The 22,660-nt window shown below is 46.8% G+C and overlaps 1 protein-coding gene across 7 annotated transcripts in view; it reads left to right on the top strand.

Annotated features, from left to right (window-relative positions):
* LOC140425249 (RNA-binding motif, single-stranded-interacting protein 3) overlaps positions 1-22,660 on the top strand; it is a 2,012,293-nt gene that overhangs the window by 1,383,420 nt on the left and 606,213 nt on the right. For all 7 annotated transcript variants that reach the window (XM_072509361.1, XM_072509362.1, XM_072509358.1 and 4 more), the window contains one exon: positions 21,988-22,046. In XM_072509361.1, coding sequence (XP_072365462.1) covers positions 21,988-22,046 — 59 coding nt within the window. The remainder of the gene's footprint in view (positions 1-21,987; positions 22,047-22,660) is intronic.

The following is a 22,660-nucleotide window of genomic DNA, read 5'->3' on the forward strand; positions in this document are numbered from 1 at the left end:
ATGATCATTGTGTGCGATATTTGTTTTCATCAGTGACATCGTTTATTCAAAATTTACCATGACTAATCCACCTAACCTGCACATCTTTGGACTGTGGGAAGAAACCGGAGCATCTGGAGGAAACCCACGGAGGCACGTGGAGAACATACAAACTCCACAGAGACAGTCACCCAAGGTTGGAATTGAATGCGGCCCCCTGGCGCTGCAAGTGTTAACCACTGAGCCACCGTGCTGCCCCTAGGGTACCACAAAATGAGGACTGAATGATATCTTCACACCGTGCTTCACCTTGTCAGCATTATCTGTGTGGAATGCCATAGGAGATCAATTACTACTATAATAAGTACATATAGCCTCAAATATTTTGGTGCAAAAAAGACCCTAATTGCAGCTCAGTAACAGTGTTGATTTGTTTTATTGCATTTTTATTGTATTTTGTGCAGTAATAAAGGATTGCACGCTCTCAGATTCAGGTCTATTATCATTGAGTTTAATGCAGAGTTTAGATCAAAATCAAAGGGAAAATAAGACTGGTCAGCAAAATATAAATTTCTATTTTCACATAACACATTATAAAGATACATTTTCTTGTAATGAATTCAATTCTGATTAGCCACAAAATTAATTATAAACAACTTTTTTTTATTTTTCCAAGGAAATTCCTTGGCAATCGCACAAACACAATATTTTTTCAGATTCCAGCAACAATTAAGTTACTTTGAGTTAATTGCAGATTATAGTCATACTAGATTCCACACTGTGGGTGCGATCTAACGGCCGCATCGCGCCAGGCGCGGAAACGACCAGGCTGGTTAGAGTGCGGGAGAGTCTGAAATCAGGAACCGCGCTGGGCGGCGATCGGTTTCCGATCTAACCCATCCTTTCGCTTTGGCGAGATCCGCATCCTGCCGTGACATGGTGAGAAACCAATAATCACCAATTCAGGCCAATCGCAGTAGCATTAATGGGAAGGACCCCCTATCTAACGGCCTCCCGGTGGAGTGGCCACGCGGGCGCCCTTTAGCACACCTATTTTAAAAATGTGAAGTTAGTGCAATGGCTGCTGTGGGGATCAAAGGAGGTGAGTAGTCATCTTCAAAACCAGGCAATCAGCCCGGGGGCACGGGGTCTGTTGCCCCAGTGCGGGGCAGGTGGGAGAGCCGTGGAGGGGGTGTCGGGCCAGCTGCCCAGTCCAGGGGTGGGGGGGGTTCACCGCCATTGGTAGGGGGGGGTCGCCCTGAGCTGGGGGATGATTGGCTCAGCACTATGGTTTCTAAGTGCCCACCCCCTGGATTATGTATGCCCATAACAGGGGCAGCTTTAGCTGCTGTCTGCCCGTCCCACTGAACCTCCCTAGGACAGAGCCCAGTCCGTGGTAATACGGTGCAGGTCACTTTTACTCAAACTGACTGTGGTGGCCTTTGGCCGCTCAGTTGAAGACCATCGCTAATAGTGAATTGCCAATGTTAGTTATGTGAGCACTTCACAGCTCCCAAGTGGATTCCCGTGTGTAGACATGCCACGTCGCATGCGAGTGTCACTGCTTAGACATCGCAGACTGTGAGGCCTGGACACTTTGCCTGAACACCTGGAGGCATCAACACCACAAATGCAGCAGCCAACAATCAAGCACCCAAGAGCTGGACCTTAGCACTGGGGGTATTCTCACAACATGAGGGTGGGTGGCTGGATTGGGGAGGGGACCTGAGTTGAGTCAAAGTTATGTTCCCAGCAGGCGTCTGGTGCCCAGGGGCCCTTGCTGTGGTCGGGGATGCATGCGCATGGTGGGTCCTCTCCGCACAGCTGGCCCATTGGATGGCACCTTGAGGGAAGGCGGGAAGCATAAGGGTGCAGGAGGCTTGCGGGATTTGAGGGTTTCAGGGTGGAAGCCATTGGCGATTGTCGATCGTTTCCCCTCTCCAATTTCTTACAGGTATCTCATTATGGATGATATTGTAGACTCCGCAGCAGAGCAGGTGGCAGCAGTGTCGACAGAGGCTTAAGGTGGCAGCCCATTTGCAGGGTCCCATTCCACGTACTGAGGACCGTGCTGCCATCAGACCAGGGAGGGACCCAGAGGGAGAGGCCAGCAATGGCCCAAGGTGTACAGGTGTCGCTGGTCGGTCAAGGAGATGTCGGAAAGAATGTGCTGCTGGAGGCTCCGCCTCGACAAGGGGAAGGTGTGGCACCTGTGCCATGTCCTTGCTCCAATTGGAAGAGGCAGATACTCGCTCCTGGTGGCCGTCAATGTCTCCGCAGACCACACTTCTACACCTCCAGTTCATTCCAGAACTCGCGCAGGGCAGTGTGGAATTTCCCAACCAACAGCCCACAAGTGCAACCGTGAAGTCATGGGTACCCTGTTTGCCTGGGCAGCTGGCTGTATAAACTTTGACCTGGACCAGGCCCATCAACATGCAGCAGGATTCCCCGCCATCGCCGGGATGCCACAGGACCAGAGGGTAATACATGGCACACATGTCACCTTGTGTGCACTAGGCGGTCCAGGCGTGGCCTTCATTAACCGGAAGGCATTCCACTCCCTGAACATTCATCTTCTGTGTGACCACCAGATGAAGATCATACACATGTGTTCACATTTCCCAGGGAGTCGACACGACAGCAACATCTTGTTGCAGTCAGAGATCCCAGGCACCTTTGAGGGACACAGCAGGATGACCGGTTGGCTCTTGCGGGACAAAGGATAGCTGCTTAGGCCCTGGCTAATGAAGCCAGTGTAGCGCAACAATTACTCACTCAAGTCGAGAAGTGATGAAGTCAATCGAGGCTTTATTAAGCAAGACTTGATCCCCAGCAGCTCAGTTACAGAATGCGGCTGTTGGGAGAGCTCGGGCTCTTATACTCCGCCATTCTGGGCGGAGCCAGCAGGCGGCAGATCCACCTAGGACCCGGGACCTGTCAGCCAATAGCCTCTCGGCTTCTCAGGTTCCGTACTACCCCTAATACATACCACCACAGCCAGTATGGTGGCCGGAGATCGATGCGGAGACCCAATATAATGGTAGTCATGAGCCTCCCGGCTCTCATTGTCCGAATGGTACACGGACTGCTTAAAATGTGGGACGGGATTCTCCCATCCCGCGGCAGAGTGTCTACGGCGTCGTAAACGCCGTCGCGTTTTACGACGGCGTCAACGGGCCACTGCCAGGTATAATTCTGGCCCCTACAGGGGGCCAGCACAGCGCTGGAGCGGTTCACGTTGCTCAAGCTGCCGATCCCAGTGCGAACTGTGCGCCGCGAGATCCGCACATGCGCATGCGCGGTGGCCTCCTTCAACGCGCCGGCCCTGACACAAAATGGCGCAGGAATACAGGGGCCGGTGCGTAGGAAAAAAGTCCGGGGGGACACAGAGGCTGGCCCACGGATTGGTGGGCCCCGATCCCAGGCCAGGCCCCATCGGAGGCCCCCCCCCCGCCCCCGGGTCTGAGCCCCCACAGGTCGCCACCCGACCCTTGCACGCAGAGTTCCCGCCAGCTGTGAGCAGGTGCGGCGGGTGCCGCCCGGCCCATAGGGGCTGGAGAATCGGCGGACCGGCTGCGTAGAGCGGCCTGCGCCCGGCATCGCGCCAATGGCGCTGATTCACCGCTCTACAGAGAATTGCGTGCCGGTGTCGGGGAAGAATGGCCCGGTCGCAGGGATTCTCCAGCCCGGCCCAGAGTTGGGAGATTCTCACCCGTGGTTCTGATGCCTTGATCGCTCTGGTGGTACACCCCCTGGGGGGGCCGTCCACTTTGTGTGATCTGCTCTGCCCTCCACCACCTGGCACAGCAGCAGGGTGATGTGCTGGAGGTGGAGGAGGAACATGAGGCCTCGTCAGAAGATGACTCTATCGCTCCCCCCTCCCAGTCGGTGCCCATAGGCCCCTGGGGTTCACATTGGGACAGAGGGGCAGCTGGCGTGAGCTGCAGTGGACCCTGTATCATCTGGCTCTGCCAGTCCTGGCAGCTTCCCATTGTCTGCACCATGGTGTCGATGCCTTCAGCGATGCTTCTCCTTGACCAGACACGCTCTGCAGTACCTCACCGATGTCCACCTGCATCTGGGACATGGTCCTGAGTGACTGGGACATCCTCTGCTGCACCTCGGCAAGGTCCACCAGCATCAGGGACATGTCCCCCAGTGATACGGACATGCAGTCGAGGTGCTCAGCCACGGCCGTCACTGACTGTGTGATGCTTTGGACACCACCACTCACGCTGCTGATGTCATGCTCCAGGCTCTGCACAGCGGTCGCCACCCTAGTACTGTTTGCCTCAGGACCAAGCATTGCCGGTGCCATCTCCTGCACCCGTCACCTTTGGGATTCCTCCAATCGGCAATGCACACACTGGAATGTCACTGACATCCCCCTCTGAATCTCTCGGCCACACCCTAGTTCTGCACCTTCTCCGGGATAACCTGGTCTAGAGGCTCAACATCAAATTGGGAGCCAGGTGGGTCCTGGAATCCAGAAGACCTCCGACTGCTGTCCTCCTGAAGGTGACAGGACAGGTAGATAAAATGGCAATGAAAGCATATGGACTGCTTTCCTTTATTGCACAAGGTATGGAATACAAAAGCAGGATGTACTACTGGAACTGGAGGCCACAATGAGTTTTGGTCCCAACATTATCAAAAGGACATAATTGATCTGGAGAGAATGCAGAAACTATTTACAAGAATGTTGCCAGGGCAGGAAACTCACAGCTATGAGGAAAAACTTAGAACAGAGGAAGCTAAGGGGTAACTTGTTTGAGGCATACAAAATTATGAGGGGCCCAGAGAGAGTAGAAAGGAAGACTCATTTTCCCGAGTGGAGAGGTCAATTACCACATGCCACAGATTTAAGGTGACCAGAGGGAATATTCAGAAAAACATTTTCACCCAGAGGGTGCTGGGTGTCTGGGCTTCGCTGCCTAGATCGATGATTGAAGCAAAAATGCTCAACTCATTTAAAAGTACCTGGGTCTACAATTAAAGTGCTGTAACCTGTAAAATACAGGCCAGGTCCTGGAAGGTGGGATTAGAATGGGTGGCAAAGGGCAGCACGGTGGCACAGTGGTTAGCATTGCTGCCTCAACGGCACCAAGGTCCCAGGTTTGATCCTGGCTCTGGGTCACTATCTGTGTGGAGTTTGCACATTCTCCACGTGTTTGCATGGGTTTCCACCCCACAAAGGTGTGCAGGGTCGGTGGATTGGCCACAGAAAATTGCCCCTTTTAAGGGCAGCACGGTAGCATTGTGGATAGCACAATTGCTTCACAGCTCCAGGGTCCCAAGTTCGATTCCGGCTTGGGTCACTGTCTGTGTGGAGTCTGCCCGTGTGTGCGTGGGTTTCCTCCGGGTGCTCCGGTTTCCTCCCACAGTCCAAAGATGTGCAGGTTAGGTGGATTGGCCGTGATAAATTGCCCTTAGTGTCCAAAATTGCCCTTAGTGTTGGATGGAGGTGTTGACCTTGGGTAGGGTGCGCTTTCAAAGAGCCGGTGCAGACTCAATGGGCCGAATGGCCTCCTTCTGCACTGTAAATTCTATGATAATCTATGATTAATCTAGGACAAAGGTTCGGCACAACATCGTGGGCCGAAGGGCCTGTTCTGTGCTGTATTTTTCTATGTTCTAATTGGAAAAAATGAATTGGGTACTCTAAATTTTTCTTTTTTAAATGGGTGGCAAGATTTTCTTACAGCCAGTGCAAGTGTGATAGGCTGAATGGTCTTTTTCTGTGCTGTAACATTTCTGTGATTTTATGAAATGAAAAAACAATTACTCCTAAAGTGTGATCTCACTATTCTGATCAACATATTAATTAAACAATAGCAAAGTAATTTTTCGGTTTTTTTATACATACAAAGATTCTCTGGGTGAGGAACTCTGCCCTTGCCATTTTAGCTATTTCACAGGCCATTCTTCATATGCTTTCCAAGACTGTATCAGTAGATGATTGGAATGTGCTTGGATACTTTGGAGCTTTTATCTAAGGGGTCAATGAAAAGTAGTCAAGAAACCTTGCTTGATATTTCCCCCCTTAACCCAGGGCTACTAAGAGCAGCACCTAACCACACCCCAGTTGAGATGAGCAATCTCAGCCATTGCCAGTAAATACATTTGGGACATCCTAGCCTTGTGTGGTTTATATTATCAGGCGGTGCAGATACCAACTAAGCCACTGTTTGCGCACTGGATAGCACCTTTTCAGGAAGAATATTCACTTCTTAATAATGGTGTACCCTGCAAATATTTTCGAGATCACAGCCTTTTCAAGAAATTTTCTTTGAACAGAATGTTCTCGAGCCAACCAGCGAGCGGGCTATCCGAGACCTGGTAATGTGCAATGAGACGGGAATGTCAATTGGGTCACCAGTGCGTTATCTTTAGCAGACAGTACACTGCATTATATCAAGTTTTAGCTCTCAAACTCAATAGGCAGGAGAAGGTGGTGGCCTAGTGTTATTGTCATTGGACTACTAATAAAGAAACCCAGGAAAATGCTCTGGGGACCCGGATTCAAATCCCACCATGGCAGATGGTGGAATTTGAATTCAATAAAAATATGGAATCAAAAGTCTCATGGTGATCATGAAACCGATTGTTGTAAAAACCCATCTCATTCAATAATATCCTTTAAGGAAGGAAACCTGCCATCCAGACCCACAGCAATGCCCTCTGAATTGACTGAGCAATTAAGGATTGGCAATAAATACTGTCCCACACCCCACATGGTAAAGGAGCCGCTATGTGACAGCAATCATAATATGATGGAATTTCATGTGCGGTATGAAAGTTAGAAGTGAGAGTCAGAGTTGATTCTGTAATAGACAACGTAAGTGTGTTCTGATGATGCCTGGCCCATGAGCTGTATTACATTGGATGAACAGCTATATTCTATTCAAACCTCTCTTTCCCCCCCCCCCCCGCAAAAAAAAATAATTGTAAGCAACATAATGAGGAAAAAGGTTGTCTGAATTAGTCCAATGAGAAAATCCTGCCTATTGAGTTAGAGAGCTAATGCTTGGTATAATACTGTCTGCTAAACATAACACACAGGTGACCTAACTGACATTCCACATTTTGTAAAAGAAGAATTATAATTGTCAAACAGAGCCTGCTGAAATTCATTTGATGCATGCAAATGGCATGATATCTATGGTGCCAAATGAATGTGTGCAGCTTTTATCCTGCACTTCCAATCACTTGAGTTAATCCGATTCGCTGCAGCAATCTTGAGGGATCTTGAGCTGGCAGAATACCTTGGAGGGAATGAGGCTATCAAAGGTAGAAATAAATGGGCTTCTGAGAAAGTTGAAAAAAGTTAATGATAGGTGGAATTGAATCCTGAGTAGAGGAATTTCAAATTAGAGATGTGCTGAGATGATACTGAAGTTTGAGGCGGGGAAATGTGGATGGTACAGAAGGTGAGGAATTGATTGAGATTATCTTGTCAGTGGTCTGCACAGATCCTGTGAGTGTCCAACAACGTCTTACCATAGGCCCACCACCAGGAATCCTTTCCTATTTGGCATAAATAAAATTCTTGGTCCAAGATACATGAATTCACTACAAAAATGAAATACTGCAGATGCTGGAAATCTGAAATAAAAGCAGAAAATGCTACTGGTTCCCCTTTATCTATGCAATTGGTTACATCCTTAAAAATCTCTACTAAACCTGTCAAACATGATTTCCCTTTCATGAAACCATGTTGAATATTTCTGATCATACAATGATTTTGAGTATTGTTTAAAAAATAAATTTTGTCAAAGCTTTTTATTTTACACTCATCAGGACATTCCAAAGAATACCAATGTCAGGGGAAGCAACAACTTTATATTATTTGAGAAGAGAGTACTAATTGGTGGGCAAGTGGACTCTGGTAATGGCATTGCCATGGAGAATGCACCAGTTAATGGTGACCGACAGTGAACTGTCGAGCATTGTTTGAAAATTTAAACCAGGCAGCTTGAGTCTAACTGTCAAGGCATTGGCCTGAGGAATGAACCAGTGAATGTCATTTATTTTGTTTATCAGAAATGGGTGCAATGTGCAGACATGTGTTTATTTGGCTGCAAAGAACAGGGTCTGTGTACTAATATATGTAGCTTATAGTACACGTAAATGTTCCACACTGCGAGCCTGACTGAAAATCTTAAATTGGTTGCCAGTATAATTTTCAGCACACTGAGGATTATTTAGCAAATTTTCAATCACAGAATTACATCTACTGTTGGACACTGGCTGGGATTTTGCGCTCCTGTTCGCATTGGCCATGAATGGTGAGGGGAGCACAAAATCTTGCAAGGTGCCTAAATCATTTTATATGTCGCAGGAGGTGCCATCATGATTTTCCCTGACAACGCCAATAATGTAATGGGACTCTGACGTTGAATGTCGGAAGCTGCATTCAAATAAATTTAAATCTGGATATCAGGCCTATTCCCCGTCCTCGATTGCATTATCCATTCACACTCCGACATGACCTAGGATTGGTCTCCCATGGCGTACCCCTGATGGGTGGGCCAGCCTGAGATGCTGTGGTGGTGGTTTTGGGGGGGGGGGGTGTCATGCACAGGCAGTATCCTGGCACTTTCCTCAAGTGCTGGTTGGGGGAATGGTGTTCTATTTTTACTTTTTTAATCTATCAGAGCCCACTCCCCTCCAGTGTGATGTAATGGGAAATGTCCCTTCAATTTCCTTTTCCAAGTTACGAGCAATTTGGCGGAGAAAGCTGCATGATATACAACAAAGGGTGGCACAGTGGTTAGCACTGCTTCCTCACAGCACCAGGGACCTGGGTTCAATTCCGACTTCTGGTGACTGTGTGGAGTTTGCAATTTCTTCCCGTGTCTGCGTGGGTTTCTTCTGTGTTCTCCAGTTTCCTCCCACAGTCCAAAGATGTGCAGGTGAGGTGGAATGACTATACTAAATTGCCCCTAGGTGGGATTATGGGGATAGGGTAGGGATTTGGATTGGGCCTAGGTAGTGTGCGCCTTCAGAGTGTCGGTGCAGACTTGACGGGACTTCCCGCACCAGCCTCCCCGAACAGGCGCCGGAATGTGGCGACTAGGGGCTTTTCACAGTAACTTCATTTGAAGCCTACTTGTTAGACAATAAGCGATTTTCATTTTTTTTTTTCATTTTCCATGGCCCGAAAGGGCTCCTTCCGTACTATAGTTTTTCAATGACTCGACAACGCAAAATTATCTGATCAGGGTAGCCATTATCCCTATTTCATACAACTTATTTCAGCACCAAGCTTGCATGGTGAGAAAATGGCTTGGGCCCTATTTCCAAGATTGCCTGTTAAGGCCAATCTTACAGCGTGCGGAGCTGTAAGAATCCCAATGTGTGAATTGACCAGTGAAGGTAGGCTTGTGGTAGACCGTGATTGAGAATCCCCTGGTAGATTTCACAACTAGTATGTCAAGGAAAGGGAGTTAATTTGTCTGCTTCATTTCAAAGTTGGTATTCTTGTGATTGTCCTGATGAATACATATATCTTCTTGATGAAGATCTTCCCAGAGGTTGGGGAAAGATACATACAGATGGTATGTTAGGTGGGCTGAGCTTGGATTGGATTGGATTTGTTTATTGTCACGTGTACCGAGGTACAGTGAAAAGTATTTTTCTGCGAGCAGCTCAACAGATCATTCAGTACATGAGAAGAAAAGGGAATAAAAGAAAATACATAATGGGGCAACACAAGGTATACAATGTAACTACATAAGCACTGGCATCAGATGAAGCATACAGGGGTGTAGTGTTAATGAGATCAGTCTATAAGAGGGTCATTTAGGAGTCTGGTGACAGTGGGGAAGAAGCTGTTTTTGAGTCTGTTCGTGCGTGTTCTCGGACTTCTGTATCTCCTGCCCGATGGAAGAAGTTGGAAGAGTGAGTAAGCCGGGTGGGAGGGATCTTTGATTATGCTGCCCGCTTTCCCCAGGCAGTGGGAGGTGTAGATGGAGTCAATGGATGGGAGGCAGGTTCGTGTGATGGACTGGGCGGTGTTCACGACTCTCTGAAGTTTCTTGCGGTCCTGGTCCGAGCAGTTGCCATACCAGGCTGTGATGCAGCCCGATAGGATGCTTTCTATGGTGCATCTGTAAAAGTTGGTAAGGGTCAATGTGGACATGCCGAATTTCCTTAGTTTCCTGAGGAAGTATAGACGCTGTTGTGCTTTCTTGGTGGTAGCGTCGACGTGGGTGGAACAGGACAGATTTTTGGAGATGTGCACCCCTAGGAATTTGAAACTGCTAACCATCTCCACCTCGGCCCCATTGGTGCTGACAGGGGTGTGTACAGTACTTTGCTTCCTGAAGTCAATTACCAGCTCTTTAGTTTTGCTGGCATTGAGGGAGAGATTGTTGTCACTACACCACTCCACTAGGTTCTCTATCTCCCTCCTGTATTCGGACTCATCGTTATTCGAGATCCGGCCCACTATGGTCGTATCGTCAGCAAACTTGTAGATGGAGTTTGAACCAAGTTTTGCCACGCAGTCATGTGTGTACAGGGAGTAGAGTAGGGGGCTAAGTACGCAGCCTTGCGGGGCGCCGGTGTTGAGGACTATTGTGGAGGAGGTGTTGTTGTTCATTCTTACTGATTGTGGTCTGTTGGTCAGAAAATCGAGGATCCAGTTGCAGAGTGGGGAGCCAAGTCCTAGGTTTTGGAGCTTTGATATGAGCTTGGCTGGGATTATGGTGTTAAAGGCGGAGCTGTAGTCAATAAATAGGAGTCTTAATGTAGGAGTCCTTGTTTTCGAGATGCTCTAGGGATGAATGCAGGGCCAGAGAAATGGTGTCTGATGTGGACCGGTTGCAGCGGTATGCGAATTGCAGTGGATCAAGGCGTTCTGGGAGTATGGAGGTGATGCGCTTCATGATCAACCTCTCGAAGCACTTCATTACGACTGAAGTCAGGGCCACTGGTCGGTAGTCATTGAGGCACGTTGCCTGGTTCTTCTTTGGTACCGGTATGATGATGGTCTTCTTGAAGCAGGTGGGGACCTCGGAGTGGAGTAGGGACAGGTTAAAGATGTCCGTGAATACCTCTGCCAGCTAGTCCACGCAGGCTCTGAGTGCACGACCAGGGATCCCGTCTGGGCCCGTCGCCTTCCGAGGGTTCACTTACAGGAAGGCCAATCTGACTTCGGAAGCTGTGATTGTGGGTATGGGTGAATTATGGGCTGCTGGGGTACTCACCAGCGGATTGTTGGTTACCTGTTTGAACCGAGCATAGAATGCATTGAGTTCATCGGGGAGGGGTGCGCTGCTGCCAGAGATACTGTTCGGCTTCGCTTTGTAGCCTGTTATGTTGTTTAGTCCTTGCCACAACCGCCGAGAGTCTGTCTGTGACTCTAGCTTGGTTTGATATTCTCTCTTGGCATCTCAGATGGCTTTGCGGAGGTCGTACCTGGATTTCTTGTATAGGTCAGGGTCGTCTGCCTTGAACGCCTCAGATCTGTCCTTCAGTAGGGAGTCAATCTCGCGATTGAGCCATGGTTTCCGGTTGTAGAACGCATGTACTGCTTTCTTTGGCACGCAGTCGTCCACACATTTGCTGATGAAGTCTGTGACGGTGGTAGCATACCCATTTAAGTTGGTCGCTGAGTTCTTAAATATGGACCAGTCCACTGTCTCTAAGCAGTCACGTAAGAGCTCTTCTGTCTCCTCGGACCAGCACTGCACAACCTTCTTAGCTGGATTCTCCCACTTGAGTTTCTGCTTGTATGCCGGGAGAAGGAGCACCGTCTTATGGTCTGATTTCCCAAAGTGCGTTCGGGGGATGGGACGGTAGGCGTCCTTGATTTTTGAGTAGCAGTGGTCAAGAGTGTTGTCGCCCCTGGTGGGACAGGAGATGTGTTGGTGGAAATTTGGCAGTACACTCTTGAGGTTGGCCTTGTTGAAGTATCTGGCCACGATGAACAAGGCCTCCGGGTGTTCTGTTTCGTAGTTGCTTATTACTGTGTATAGTTCGTCCAGCGCCTTCCTCACTACTGCCTGGGGTGGGATGTAGACCGCGGTGATAATGGCTGAAGTGAACTCGCGTGGAAGATAATATGGGCGGCACTTCACGGTCAGGTATTCCAGGTCTGGGAGCAGTAGGTCGCCGTCGGGGGTCAGGTCGGGAGCTCCAGGGACTGGGCAAGGCGATCCGGGGGCTGGCGTCGGTAGTTAGGCCGGGTTGGGCGCTCCGAGGTCCGGGTCGGCTCCAAATCGAGGTCAGGGCTTCACTTCCGGTTTGGGCCCGATATTCTTCCAGGCCGCGGAGGTCAGGTCGGGTCGGGTCAAAAGGTCTCCACGGGCCTCGGAGGATGTTCAAGCCTGCACGAGGTCAATACATTCTCCAGTAGCCAGCACTGGTCACCAGTAAGTTGAGGTAACTCTTACATCACCCTGCCCCCCTCCTTGACATGGTGTTGCCTGCTGCAAAGGCGCCAGTGCTATCTGTTTACATTACAGTACTGGTTATGGAACAGTATTGGAGAACAGAAGAAGACTGATGGGATGCAGTCTCCCTCCCTCTTGAAAGCTGTTGAGATCCTTCATTAAATATGAACTGGCAGTTTAAGACCCCCCCCCCCCCCCCCGCCCCCCTTCCCAAGGCTAAGGGCTTGTGCTTCTGAAGGGCTTAGAATTGGAAACAGCGTTGGACGAAGTTGACGGTCTGAACCACAGCGAACAAAGACGCTGATGTAGGAAATGAAGTGTCACACTGGCGCAGGAGTAGACGCTTTGCTAAGATTGAGGTTCAAACACATTTTCGGGACAAATTAGTAAGAGCTCTAATCTGCGTTGAATCATGGTAAGTCAGCCCCCTGTAAGTGCTTGTTGTTGACGATGGTTGCAACAAGAAAAAATGACTGACAAAGCATTTTATTTGCCAGCATAGATATCCATCACCTTTGAGAAGAAAAATGAATTTAATTAGAAAAATCAACACTGAGCTTTCAGCCAGGATAAAAAAGTTCTCTTGGTTAGAGATGTTAAAAATGATCATTAAATGCAATTTAATTCCAGCAGCAACAAAAACATTCATGAAAAATGAATGAGCCCAGGTTTTCCTGGGTCTTCCACCATTGTACTACGGCATATAAGGTTAGGGACCTTCGGCACCACAAAAAGAGAAAATTATGGCCATAAATACTAATGTGGGAAAATCTGGGACAAGATATTTCTTCAGGCTTTTTTTGACGAGACACTTGTAACAATATGTTAATAGTCTAGAATCCCAGATCAAAGTGTATCCTAAGGAACTATCCATTAACTTGAATGCTTATGGGTAAAATGTACAAGGCTGTGCTCCCGAATCAAACACAGAATGTAGCTCTGCTTATTTTTCGTAATACAATTTTTAATCAGCAGAGAATCCGGTGGATTGACTGCTACGCTTCCCTGTCTTGCACTGCCAGTGATGGAGATGCCATACTGGGAGCAGAGGCGTGTAAAATTCAGCCTGTATGGTGTACCTTGTGCTACCTTTCTCCATTTTTCCGTGTTGTAATCTCAATGTATAGAAAATCAGAGGCTCTCTGCAAATGCCACTTCTCGTTGCAAACATCAGCTCCTATGTGTCCTGTTGTGTCAGGTTAATTCCTGAAAGCAGCAAAAAGTCTGGCGGCAGATATATATATAATTTCTTCCTGATAACCACAGTCATTACCGTGTATGAATGTGAAACAACTTTGTAGGTGCAGCTATTTGAACAAATGTAAGCTGCAGCTGTGTGTTGTGCTCTTTGTGTTCAGGGCAATTTCTGAATCAGTATACTTTAGAGTTGACAAATCAACTCATTCCATAGTAGATTTAGTGATGAATAACCAACTAGAATTAACTAGCAAGCTGATGGTGACGGAACTTTGTGCGAATAGTGATCATAAGATTACATTTGATCTTAGATTTGATGGGGCTGGAGAGTCACAAAGTAAGGTTTGAAATTAAATAATGCAAACTTCAAAGGAATGATAAATAAACTGACCATCGTAAAGTACAGTAAGAAGTCTTAGAACACCAGGTTAAAGTCCAACAGGTTTGTTTCAAATCACTAGCTTTAGGAGCACTGCTCCTTCCTCAGGTGAGGTAGGAGCAGTGCTCCGAAAGCTAATGATTTGAAACAAACCTGTTGGACTTTAACCTGGTGTTCTAAGACTTCTTACTGTGCTCACCCCAGTCCCAACGCTGGCATCTCCACATCATTGTAAAGTAGACTGAGCTATCAAGGCGTACCTACAGATAAATAGTGGAAAGCATTTAAAGATGCACTTATCACATACACACCCCTAAGACAAAGGTTTGACCCATGCAGTTGCAACCACCATCAGCAAACGAGTTTAAAGAAAGTATTAAGCCAAAGGAAATGAAGAAGAAAGAAAGTCTTGCACATTTCTCAGTGGCATCTTTCAGATGCTTTTCATGAAAGAAGCACTTTTGAAGTGTAGTCACAGTTGTAAAGGAACAGGCTCACACAAATGCAAGAAAAATATTGAAATTCAGGCGAGAAAAAGCAGCAACAGAGTACAAAGAAAGCTCTAGAAGTGCAAAATATCAAATCGAAAAAAAATTACAAAGAATATTAAAGCTAACAGCAAAGGTTTTTATAATTGCATGAGGGGAAAGTGAGTGGTAATGGAGAAAGTGCGCCCATTAAAGATGGATGCAGCACAAATAAATGGTTGGCTTATTAGATTATTACTTTGTATCATTTTTACAGGAAAGAAAGAGGACACAATTCCAGTGGTGCCAGAAAATAAATCAAAGGGAGAACCTATTGGGTTTAATATAAGATTTTAAAAATGGTAATGGGGATTAAGGTAGAAAAATCCCCAGGATCTGATGCCTCCATGTAAAGAATTATGAGGTGATCTGCTTCCAACTTAATTGTGAGAGAGGAAGAATTGTGACAGGAAATGAGATTCAGATATCCCGATGAGTCATTAAAACCAAGTTCACAGGTGCAAAGGTTAATCATAAAGGTTAACTGAATTTTGAAGGTCGGGAAAGGCTCATAAATCAATTGAGTGGACTCCCTGTCGCATATAACCTACACTCAACCTGTCTATAAATGTACAGGAGAGAAGTGAGGTGTTGGGTAACCTGCCTACCCTTGGGCCTATTGAGCGCCTTAAACGGCCAATTAAGGGCCGCACTCCCTCCCCCAGACTGCGGTAGGGGGGAGGCTCTAGCCATGTGAGAAGTCTGGCATTGGGCAAGGGTGTGGGGACCTTTGCTGTGGATACACCAGAGGCACCCATCTTTTCCAAAAGGTGACTCCACCCCTCTGACCTCCTGAACCCAGCCCCCACTTACCTTGTTGAGACCCCCAATCCCAAATTTGCCTGGACTCCTCAGCATGGTGGGACTGCAGGTAGTCCCAGCCACTCTCAGCTGGTGCTGCCATATTTACAGAGCTGCGGACATCCGATTGGCAGCTCCTTAAGGTGGGAATTCCTCCCGAGAAATGGACCACAAAGCAATTAGCACTGCTCCCAGTGGTAAATTCCTGCTGGCAGCTGTGCACATTGTGGGCGGACTCGACCTGCTTATTCAGCTGGGGGAGATGGGGGATGGGGCTGCGATTAGGGGACTTTGGAACCCAGGAAAATCCAGCCTATAACAAGTGTCATTTATTTTCTCTCCATTCACACCAGGCAGTAAATAGTAGAATTATCAAATCACAGGTGGGTGAAAACATTTCTACTAACAGAATGAAAAAAGAATTGTAAATATTTAGGGACGGTTTTGTAGGAAAAGGAATACTCACTTAAAGTGCCAATTGATTTGGTCACCGTCTCACTTCTCAGTCAGACGTTTGGGGCTCCAGGTACATGCCTGAATTTAAGCAGGCTGCGTTGGTATATAAACTAAAATAATACTGAAGATGCATTTTGTGGAAGTTGCTGCCCTTTACACAAGACGTGGCCTGAATTTCATACCATGGTTTATGTGGCCTGAAACATATTGGGAGAAGTAACAGGAAGTGATAGGTTACTAATGCTGAGATTGTCAGCCAAACCTTCCTGGCTACCCTGCATCACATTTGGGGGGCACTCCAAAGATGGGCTGGGGAATCCCTCTGAGAAGTTCCCATGTAAGTGTTTACCTGCACTAAGGCACCCAGATCCCTCTGCATCTCAAGAGCTTTTCTTCATTCCGAAGAAGAGTCTATTCAACTTAAGTTTCTCCATCCGATGATGCTGCCAGACCTGCTGAGTTTCTCCAGCATTTTCTGTTTTTATTTTCGGAATGGCTTGTGTTAGGACTGGGCTATGCAGCCACCCACCACAGGGGAATCCACAATGGGCAGTTACCATCAACAGGACCGGAATATTCCATTGCCAAGAATGGCTGGAAAATTCCTGCCATGAAAACTGAGTTTTCACAGATTCTTGGTGTTTGATTTTGCAGAATCAATAGTTGATATTTAATGTCCAGTACCCGAGAGAATTTACTGTCAAATTTAGCTTTCATCCTGGAGTTCGTTAAAGGATGAACCATCAGTCCAGAAGAGCTAGGCTACCAGTACTTCTTTAATAAATAAATAACTCTTTAAATAACTGCATAATATGGGTCAAATCTTCACTTTGTGAGAATGCTTCCTGTTTATTTCCTTTGTTCCCATTTCTTTTATCTTGTTATTTTGGTCCATGGACCCATAATCACGATGTGCCTTTCAGCAGACGACTCAAGGTTGAAGCAGTCTGCTTGCCAGGACACCGTGTTCCCAGGTTTTGTATTTTGGAAAGGAGAAGCCAGACTCTTCGGCACTGAATGGATCTTAGGAACCAGCTATGGAAGGAGTTGGTTCAGTTGGTTACTTGGCAACCAGTGGGTTGGCCAGGGACAGTGCTCTGCCTGACATAGGTCAGTGACTGGTTCCTGTGTGATGTTTTCTGAGAGAACTGGGCAGAAATGTTTAAATCTTGGAAATGAAAGGAACTTTCTCTCTATCTCTCCCTCTCCTGCTTGCTGTGGTGAAAGAACTGCTCTTTGTTCTGAAAGCAGTGCATACGTAATACATCCGTTGCTGTAAACCTGAAATGATGCGGAGGCTGCAGAGAAAGTAGACCACGTTGCCAGAGAAAACCATCTCAAGCCTAGAAGGAAGAAGCACTAAGATGAAAGCCTGAACATCAAAAAGACATTGACTGGAAGTCATCTGAGTGCATCAAGAGATTCTTATCTTTTTATTTTTATTAATATTTTCTTTCCATTTCCATCACCCTTTTCCCTCTGTGCATGTGTGTGTGTGTGTGTGGAGAGTGTGGTGAGTTAGGAAGGGGAGGAGTTGGGAAAGGGGTAGTAGATAGTTATATTTTCTGTCCATTTAATTATAATACTATACATAATAAAAGGTTACTTGTGTTTTAAGTTACAAACCTGGTGACTGTAGTTTATTGAGTTCAACCAAGGGCTTCAGGTATTTAAATAAAATCTAATTTCACCTGTGTTGCAACTCTGGGTCAAGTGGGGCTGGAATTGACCATGCACAGCTCAGGGTGTTGTGACAACTTGTTAGATATTTAATTAGGTAATCTGATGAGCCCAGCCAGAAGCTAAAAACTCACTTTGTCTGACTAACGATAGGGGATGTCTTGGTTGTCCCTTTCCATTATCGTTTGGGCTGGGGGTAGGTGCAGGAAGCTGATCCTTTCTGTTGTCATAAATAACTGAAGTTCCACTAGAGATAAGTGGACCGTTTACAGATTGTGCCAAAGTAGTCATGTCAGTGAAGAATAATAACTGGAAACCATTGAACTGGAACTCCAAGGGGTTCACAAACAGTGGAGAAGTTAAGATGTTGCGGCATTTGAAAGCCAGTATCTATCTGATAAGTACAAAACAAAACTATGTTATTGATAGATATTTTCAGCTTGTTAATACTCAGAATCTTTGATGCCAAGAGAGATCAGGGCCTTAGAAGCATATCCTGCTCCTTGCAATGCAGGTAGGAATGTTTTGATCTTGCATCAAACACACAATATTGTGCAGGGGTGTTAACGGGTATCTGTTCACAAATCTATTCCTTTCATAAACCGCACATTTTTTGAAAAAGATCAAAAACTGAGCAAGACACCATGCCACTATTTGAAGAAGACAGAAAACATTAAGGGTTTCTTGTATGTTTTTGATTTCTTTACTGGGGTGATTTCACTGACAAAAATTCCCACTAAATAATTAAAGTAATGTTTATAATATGTCACTAGGATTCAGTGCATCCATTGCACCATTCCTCCCATGGGCGAAATTCTCCCCAAACGGCGCGATGTCCGCCGACTGGCGCCCAAAACGGTGCCAATCTGACGGGCATCGCGCCGCCCCAAAGGTGCGGAATGCTCCGCATCTTTGGGGGCCGAGCCCCAACATTGAGGGGCTAGGCCGACGGCGGAGGAATTTCCGCCCCGCCAGCTGGCGGAAACGGCCTTTGTTGCCCCGCCAGCTGGCGCGGAAATGACATGTCGGGGCGGCGCAAGCGCGGGAGCGTCAGCAGCCACTAACAGTTTCCCGCGCATACGCAGTGGAGGGAGTCTCTTCCGCCTCCGCCATGGTGGAGACCGTGGCGGAGGCGGAAGGGAAAGAGTGCCCCCACGGCACAGGCCCGCCCGCGGATCGGTGGGCCCCGATCGCGGGCTAGGCCACCGTGGGGGCACCCCCCAGGGTCAGATCGCCCCGCGCCCCCCCCAGGACCCCGGAGCCCGCCCATGCCGCCTTGTCCCGCCGGTAAGAAAGGTACTTTAATTTACGCCGGCGGGACAGGCAATTTATCGGCGGGACTTCGGCCCATCCGGGCCGGAGAATCGAGCGGGGGGGGGGCCCACCAACCGGCGCGGCGCGATTCCCGCCCCCTCTGAATCTCCAGTGCCGGAGACTTCGGCAACCGGCGGGGGCGGGATTCACGCCAGCCCCCGGCGATTCTCCGACCCGGCGGGGGGTCGGAGAATGACGCCCCATATGTTTTTGTCAACCTTCCTACTTTTTCCCATTATGTCCCATCCTTCAGTTTCTTGTAAAACCTCTCAGGATATCCTTTGACATTAAAGGTACTGTTTAAAAGCAATTTATGCATGTGGCAACATATTAGAAGAGATAGCTTTTTTATATTTAGACCAGTGCCCCTCTCATCACATATCAATTAGTAATATTCAATCTCAGTGTGTCATTCACTTTGTCATTTTGAACTTCAGATCCAACTTTAGCGATTTAAGACTTATGACTCTAGTCATATTTCAATTAAGGATTTCAAAATTAAGTATTTAAAAAATATTGTTTATTCTTTAACTTTATGGTGCTTTTTACCCCACTTGAAGGTGATCAAATACACATTTCTGAAAGGAAAACAAAAAGTGCTGTCACACAAATAATCTAGCAGCTGAAATAAAACTATTGTCAACATAATGCTTACTTCCATTATAATAATTAGTAGAATTATAGTAGAATGAGCAGTGGGACAGTTGGGAGAGGATATGTTAATATACACATCTTCCAGAATATGCTTGCTGTAGATCCAGCAGGAATTCTGCCCAGGTGCACTAGGTCCCGCCCAACCCGAGAAAGCTTCCACACATTATTGTGGGACAAAAGATGGAAGAAGAGGTGGCCTAGCGTAGAGGCACGCAGACTGGAAGTATCCTTGGCCTGGTGGAGAATCAGTGCCATGGTACTCTTGAGTGAGGCCAAGCATTCTGTCCAGCTGTGAAATGGCAGATTTAGCTTCCACCTGGGAACCAGATCTGATTTTAGGTCATGGTTTAATGATATTAGGCAGATATTCTCAGCTCTTTGAGGATGAACCAGGGAAGAGCATTGGGACCCCCCTCCTCAATACCTGTATTGCTGCCTCACAGGGCCAGGGACCCGGGTTCGATTCTGGCCTTGGGTGACTGTGTGGAGTTTGCATGCTCTCTCAGTGTCTGCTTGTGCTTCCTCCGGGTGCTCCAGTTTCCCCCATAGTCCAAAGATGAGTAAGTTAGGTGAATTGGCCATGATCAAGGTGCGGGGCTACGGGGTAGGGGGGGTGTGGACCTTGGCCAAGTGCTCTTTCAGAGGGTCGGTGCAGACTGGATGGGCCGAATGATCTCCTTCTGCAATATAGGAATTCTATGGATTCTACGGACCTGTGCTGATTTGGTGGTAATATTGGGAATTGCCCATTCAGCAGATAACATTCAAAGCAAACGTAGTTCTTGGATTTCTATGGGGATATCTGTCGTATAAGGATCTGGCACATACAGGGTTAATAAGTATGGAGTTACCATGATGCAAGAAGGCACATGACCAGAGCCAGGTGTCAATGTAGTGTTGAGTAGAGACATTTAGAGACCTGAAAATGGAGATAGCTCCTCACCTGTACACTTTACTGTATATATGATCTGGTCATTCATAGAGACTTACAGTTAACTTACTAAATCCTACAAAGGCTTCTTTAAGACATACTGTTCTGTAACTAACAGCCTCACAACAACATCTTTGGTATTGCAACAAAAATATCAGAGTTATAGCTTCGCAAATATTTGTTTGGCCAATTCTGGAGTATGCAAGTTGTGTGTGGGATCCTTATATGACATGAGATATTAATAAGATTGAAGAGATCCAAGGACATGTTGCACAATTCTGCATGAATAAGTATGGAGAATACACAGTGTCATATCCGTGATCAAAGATTTGGAATGGGAATCACTGCAGCAAAGGAGGGTGAATAATTCACCTGCGGAAGGAGCAGCGCACCGAAAGCTAGTGACATCGAAACAAACCTGTTCGACTTTAACCTGGTGTTGTAAGACTTCGTACTGTGCTCACCCCAGTCCAACGCCGGCATCTCCACATCATGGGTGAAAAATAGACTGACCATGTTCTATAAAATATGGGATTAACTGGTGGGAATTGACAGAAACTAATACCTGCTGCCCTCCAGCAATGACAAACATGAGGTAGCCGTCCACACACACTATAAAGAACATTTGTTTCCAAGACGGTGCATCAAAGATCTTTCTTCCCAAGGAGAATCCCACAATAGAACAAACTGCCAATGGAAATAGCCATAGCCCAAATCGTAAAGACCTATCTTTCGATTATTGCTATTTATAAGTTTTTCATGTTCAGGATTACCATATCAGCAGGTCATGTCTGGTTAACCAAATAAATGCAGGCAGAATGACACAACTGAAGCTGAAGCATCTGTGAGTGAATCCAGGCATTTATGGCAGGATTGAGTCGTGAATTTTCAGTCACAGGATTTTTGAATATGAAGACTTTGGTGGCTCATATTTTCTTTTCACTCAGTGGAAGTATTGTTGATTAGCAATGCTGGAGGCTGGTCTGACTGGATCACATCAGGTTCTACCAGGCCTTGTTTGTCCTTGCCAAAGCTGTGAACCGCTCTAGGACCATCGCGGAGGGTGAAGAATCCCCCACTTATTTTCTCCCAAGTCCAGGACATTGGCTTACATTGGAACTGAGATGAGAAATTTGCTGATACGACCAGATCTGACGATTTCATTGATCACCTACTCACACATCTCCCCTGTCTAGAAACTGCAGTTCATCTACAATTGCATTACCTGTATCCTATCTAGCAGTAAGTCCCACTTACCCAACAGTTCAGTGCTGAACTATATGTTAGCCCTAATTCTACAAACCTCCCTACTGAATTCTCCATTGCTGGCCTCTTGTTTTCCCATACCTCCCTTCACCCCACCATTAATGGTCTTACTTTCAACTTCCGAGGCCCACAATCTGGAATTCCCTTCTCTGCCTCTTTTTTTAAACCCTCACTAACAAAAGTCCTCTCTAAGCTGCCCCTCCTAATACTCCTTCCATCAACTTGATACTCTTCTTTTGTTTATACCTCTTGTAATCGACAGCATGTGAAAAGCACAATATAAATGCAAGTTGTTGTTGTGCCTGGACTGTCTGAATAATATCTCATGTATGACTGGTAACACCCCAGAATTAAGGTGAGTGGGATCAAAATTGAGCTTTTCACATTTATCTTTTTCAGATATGGAAAGATAGTATCGACAAAGGCCATCCTAGACAAAAACACCAACCAGTGCAAAGGTATTTATAAAGTATCGCATTATATCACATTCATATCTATGTGCCTTCTTAGAGTGAGATACTCATTTTACTAGGAATTATTGAATTCTCCCTTCTGGTTCTTTTTGAGCTTCCTGTTCCATAATTTTTCTGCAGCTAAGAGGAACAACAGTTGGTGACAGTATTATTGGGAGGCCTGACAGCTGGTGACTCTCTTTCCTGCCATCTCGCCCTCTGTGCAGATGAAAGCTTTCCACATTGACCAGGATGGCTGCAAAACTTGAGATTGGAAGTTCAACATATATGTGGGGTGGGCTAGGGAATGAGAAAATGACACACACCCCTTCACTCCATGGTATCCTCACTATCTTCGGTTGTGGTGCGGGCCTCGCAGATGTGTATTTGGTTGCTGCATGACAATGATTGTTGAGTGGTTGTTAAGTCACATTTTGCACAGGTATGTTGAACGTACTGTATAGAAAACTTAGCATATTCATTAGAATCAGCTGGTCTTACCTGGAGGAAAATCAGCCAAACTTACCTTTGAATAGCGACAGTCTTGATCCAGTTACTCTGAGACTGCAAATGAGAAGCCAACCTCATTCGTGAATCATACCAATCCGGCACCAAGCTTC

The sequence above is a fragment of the Scyliorhinus torazame genome, chromosome 6 (assembly GCF_047496885.1).
Source record: "Scyliorhinus torazame isolate Kashiwa2021f chromosome 6, sScyTor2.1, whole genome shotgun sequence".
Classification (NCBI taxonomy): domain Eukaryota; kingdom Metazoa; phylum Chordata; class Chondrichthyes; order Carcharhiniformes; family Scyliorhinidae; genus Scyliorhinus; species Scyliorhinus torazame.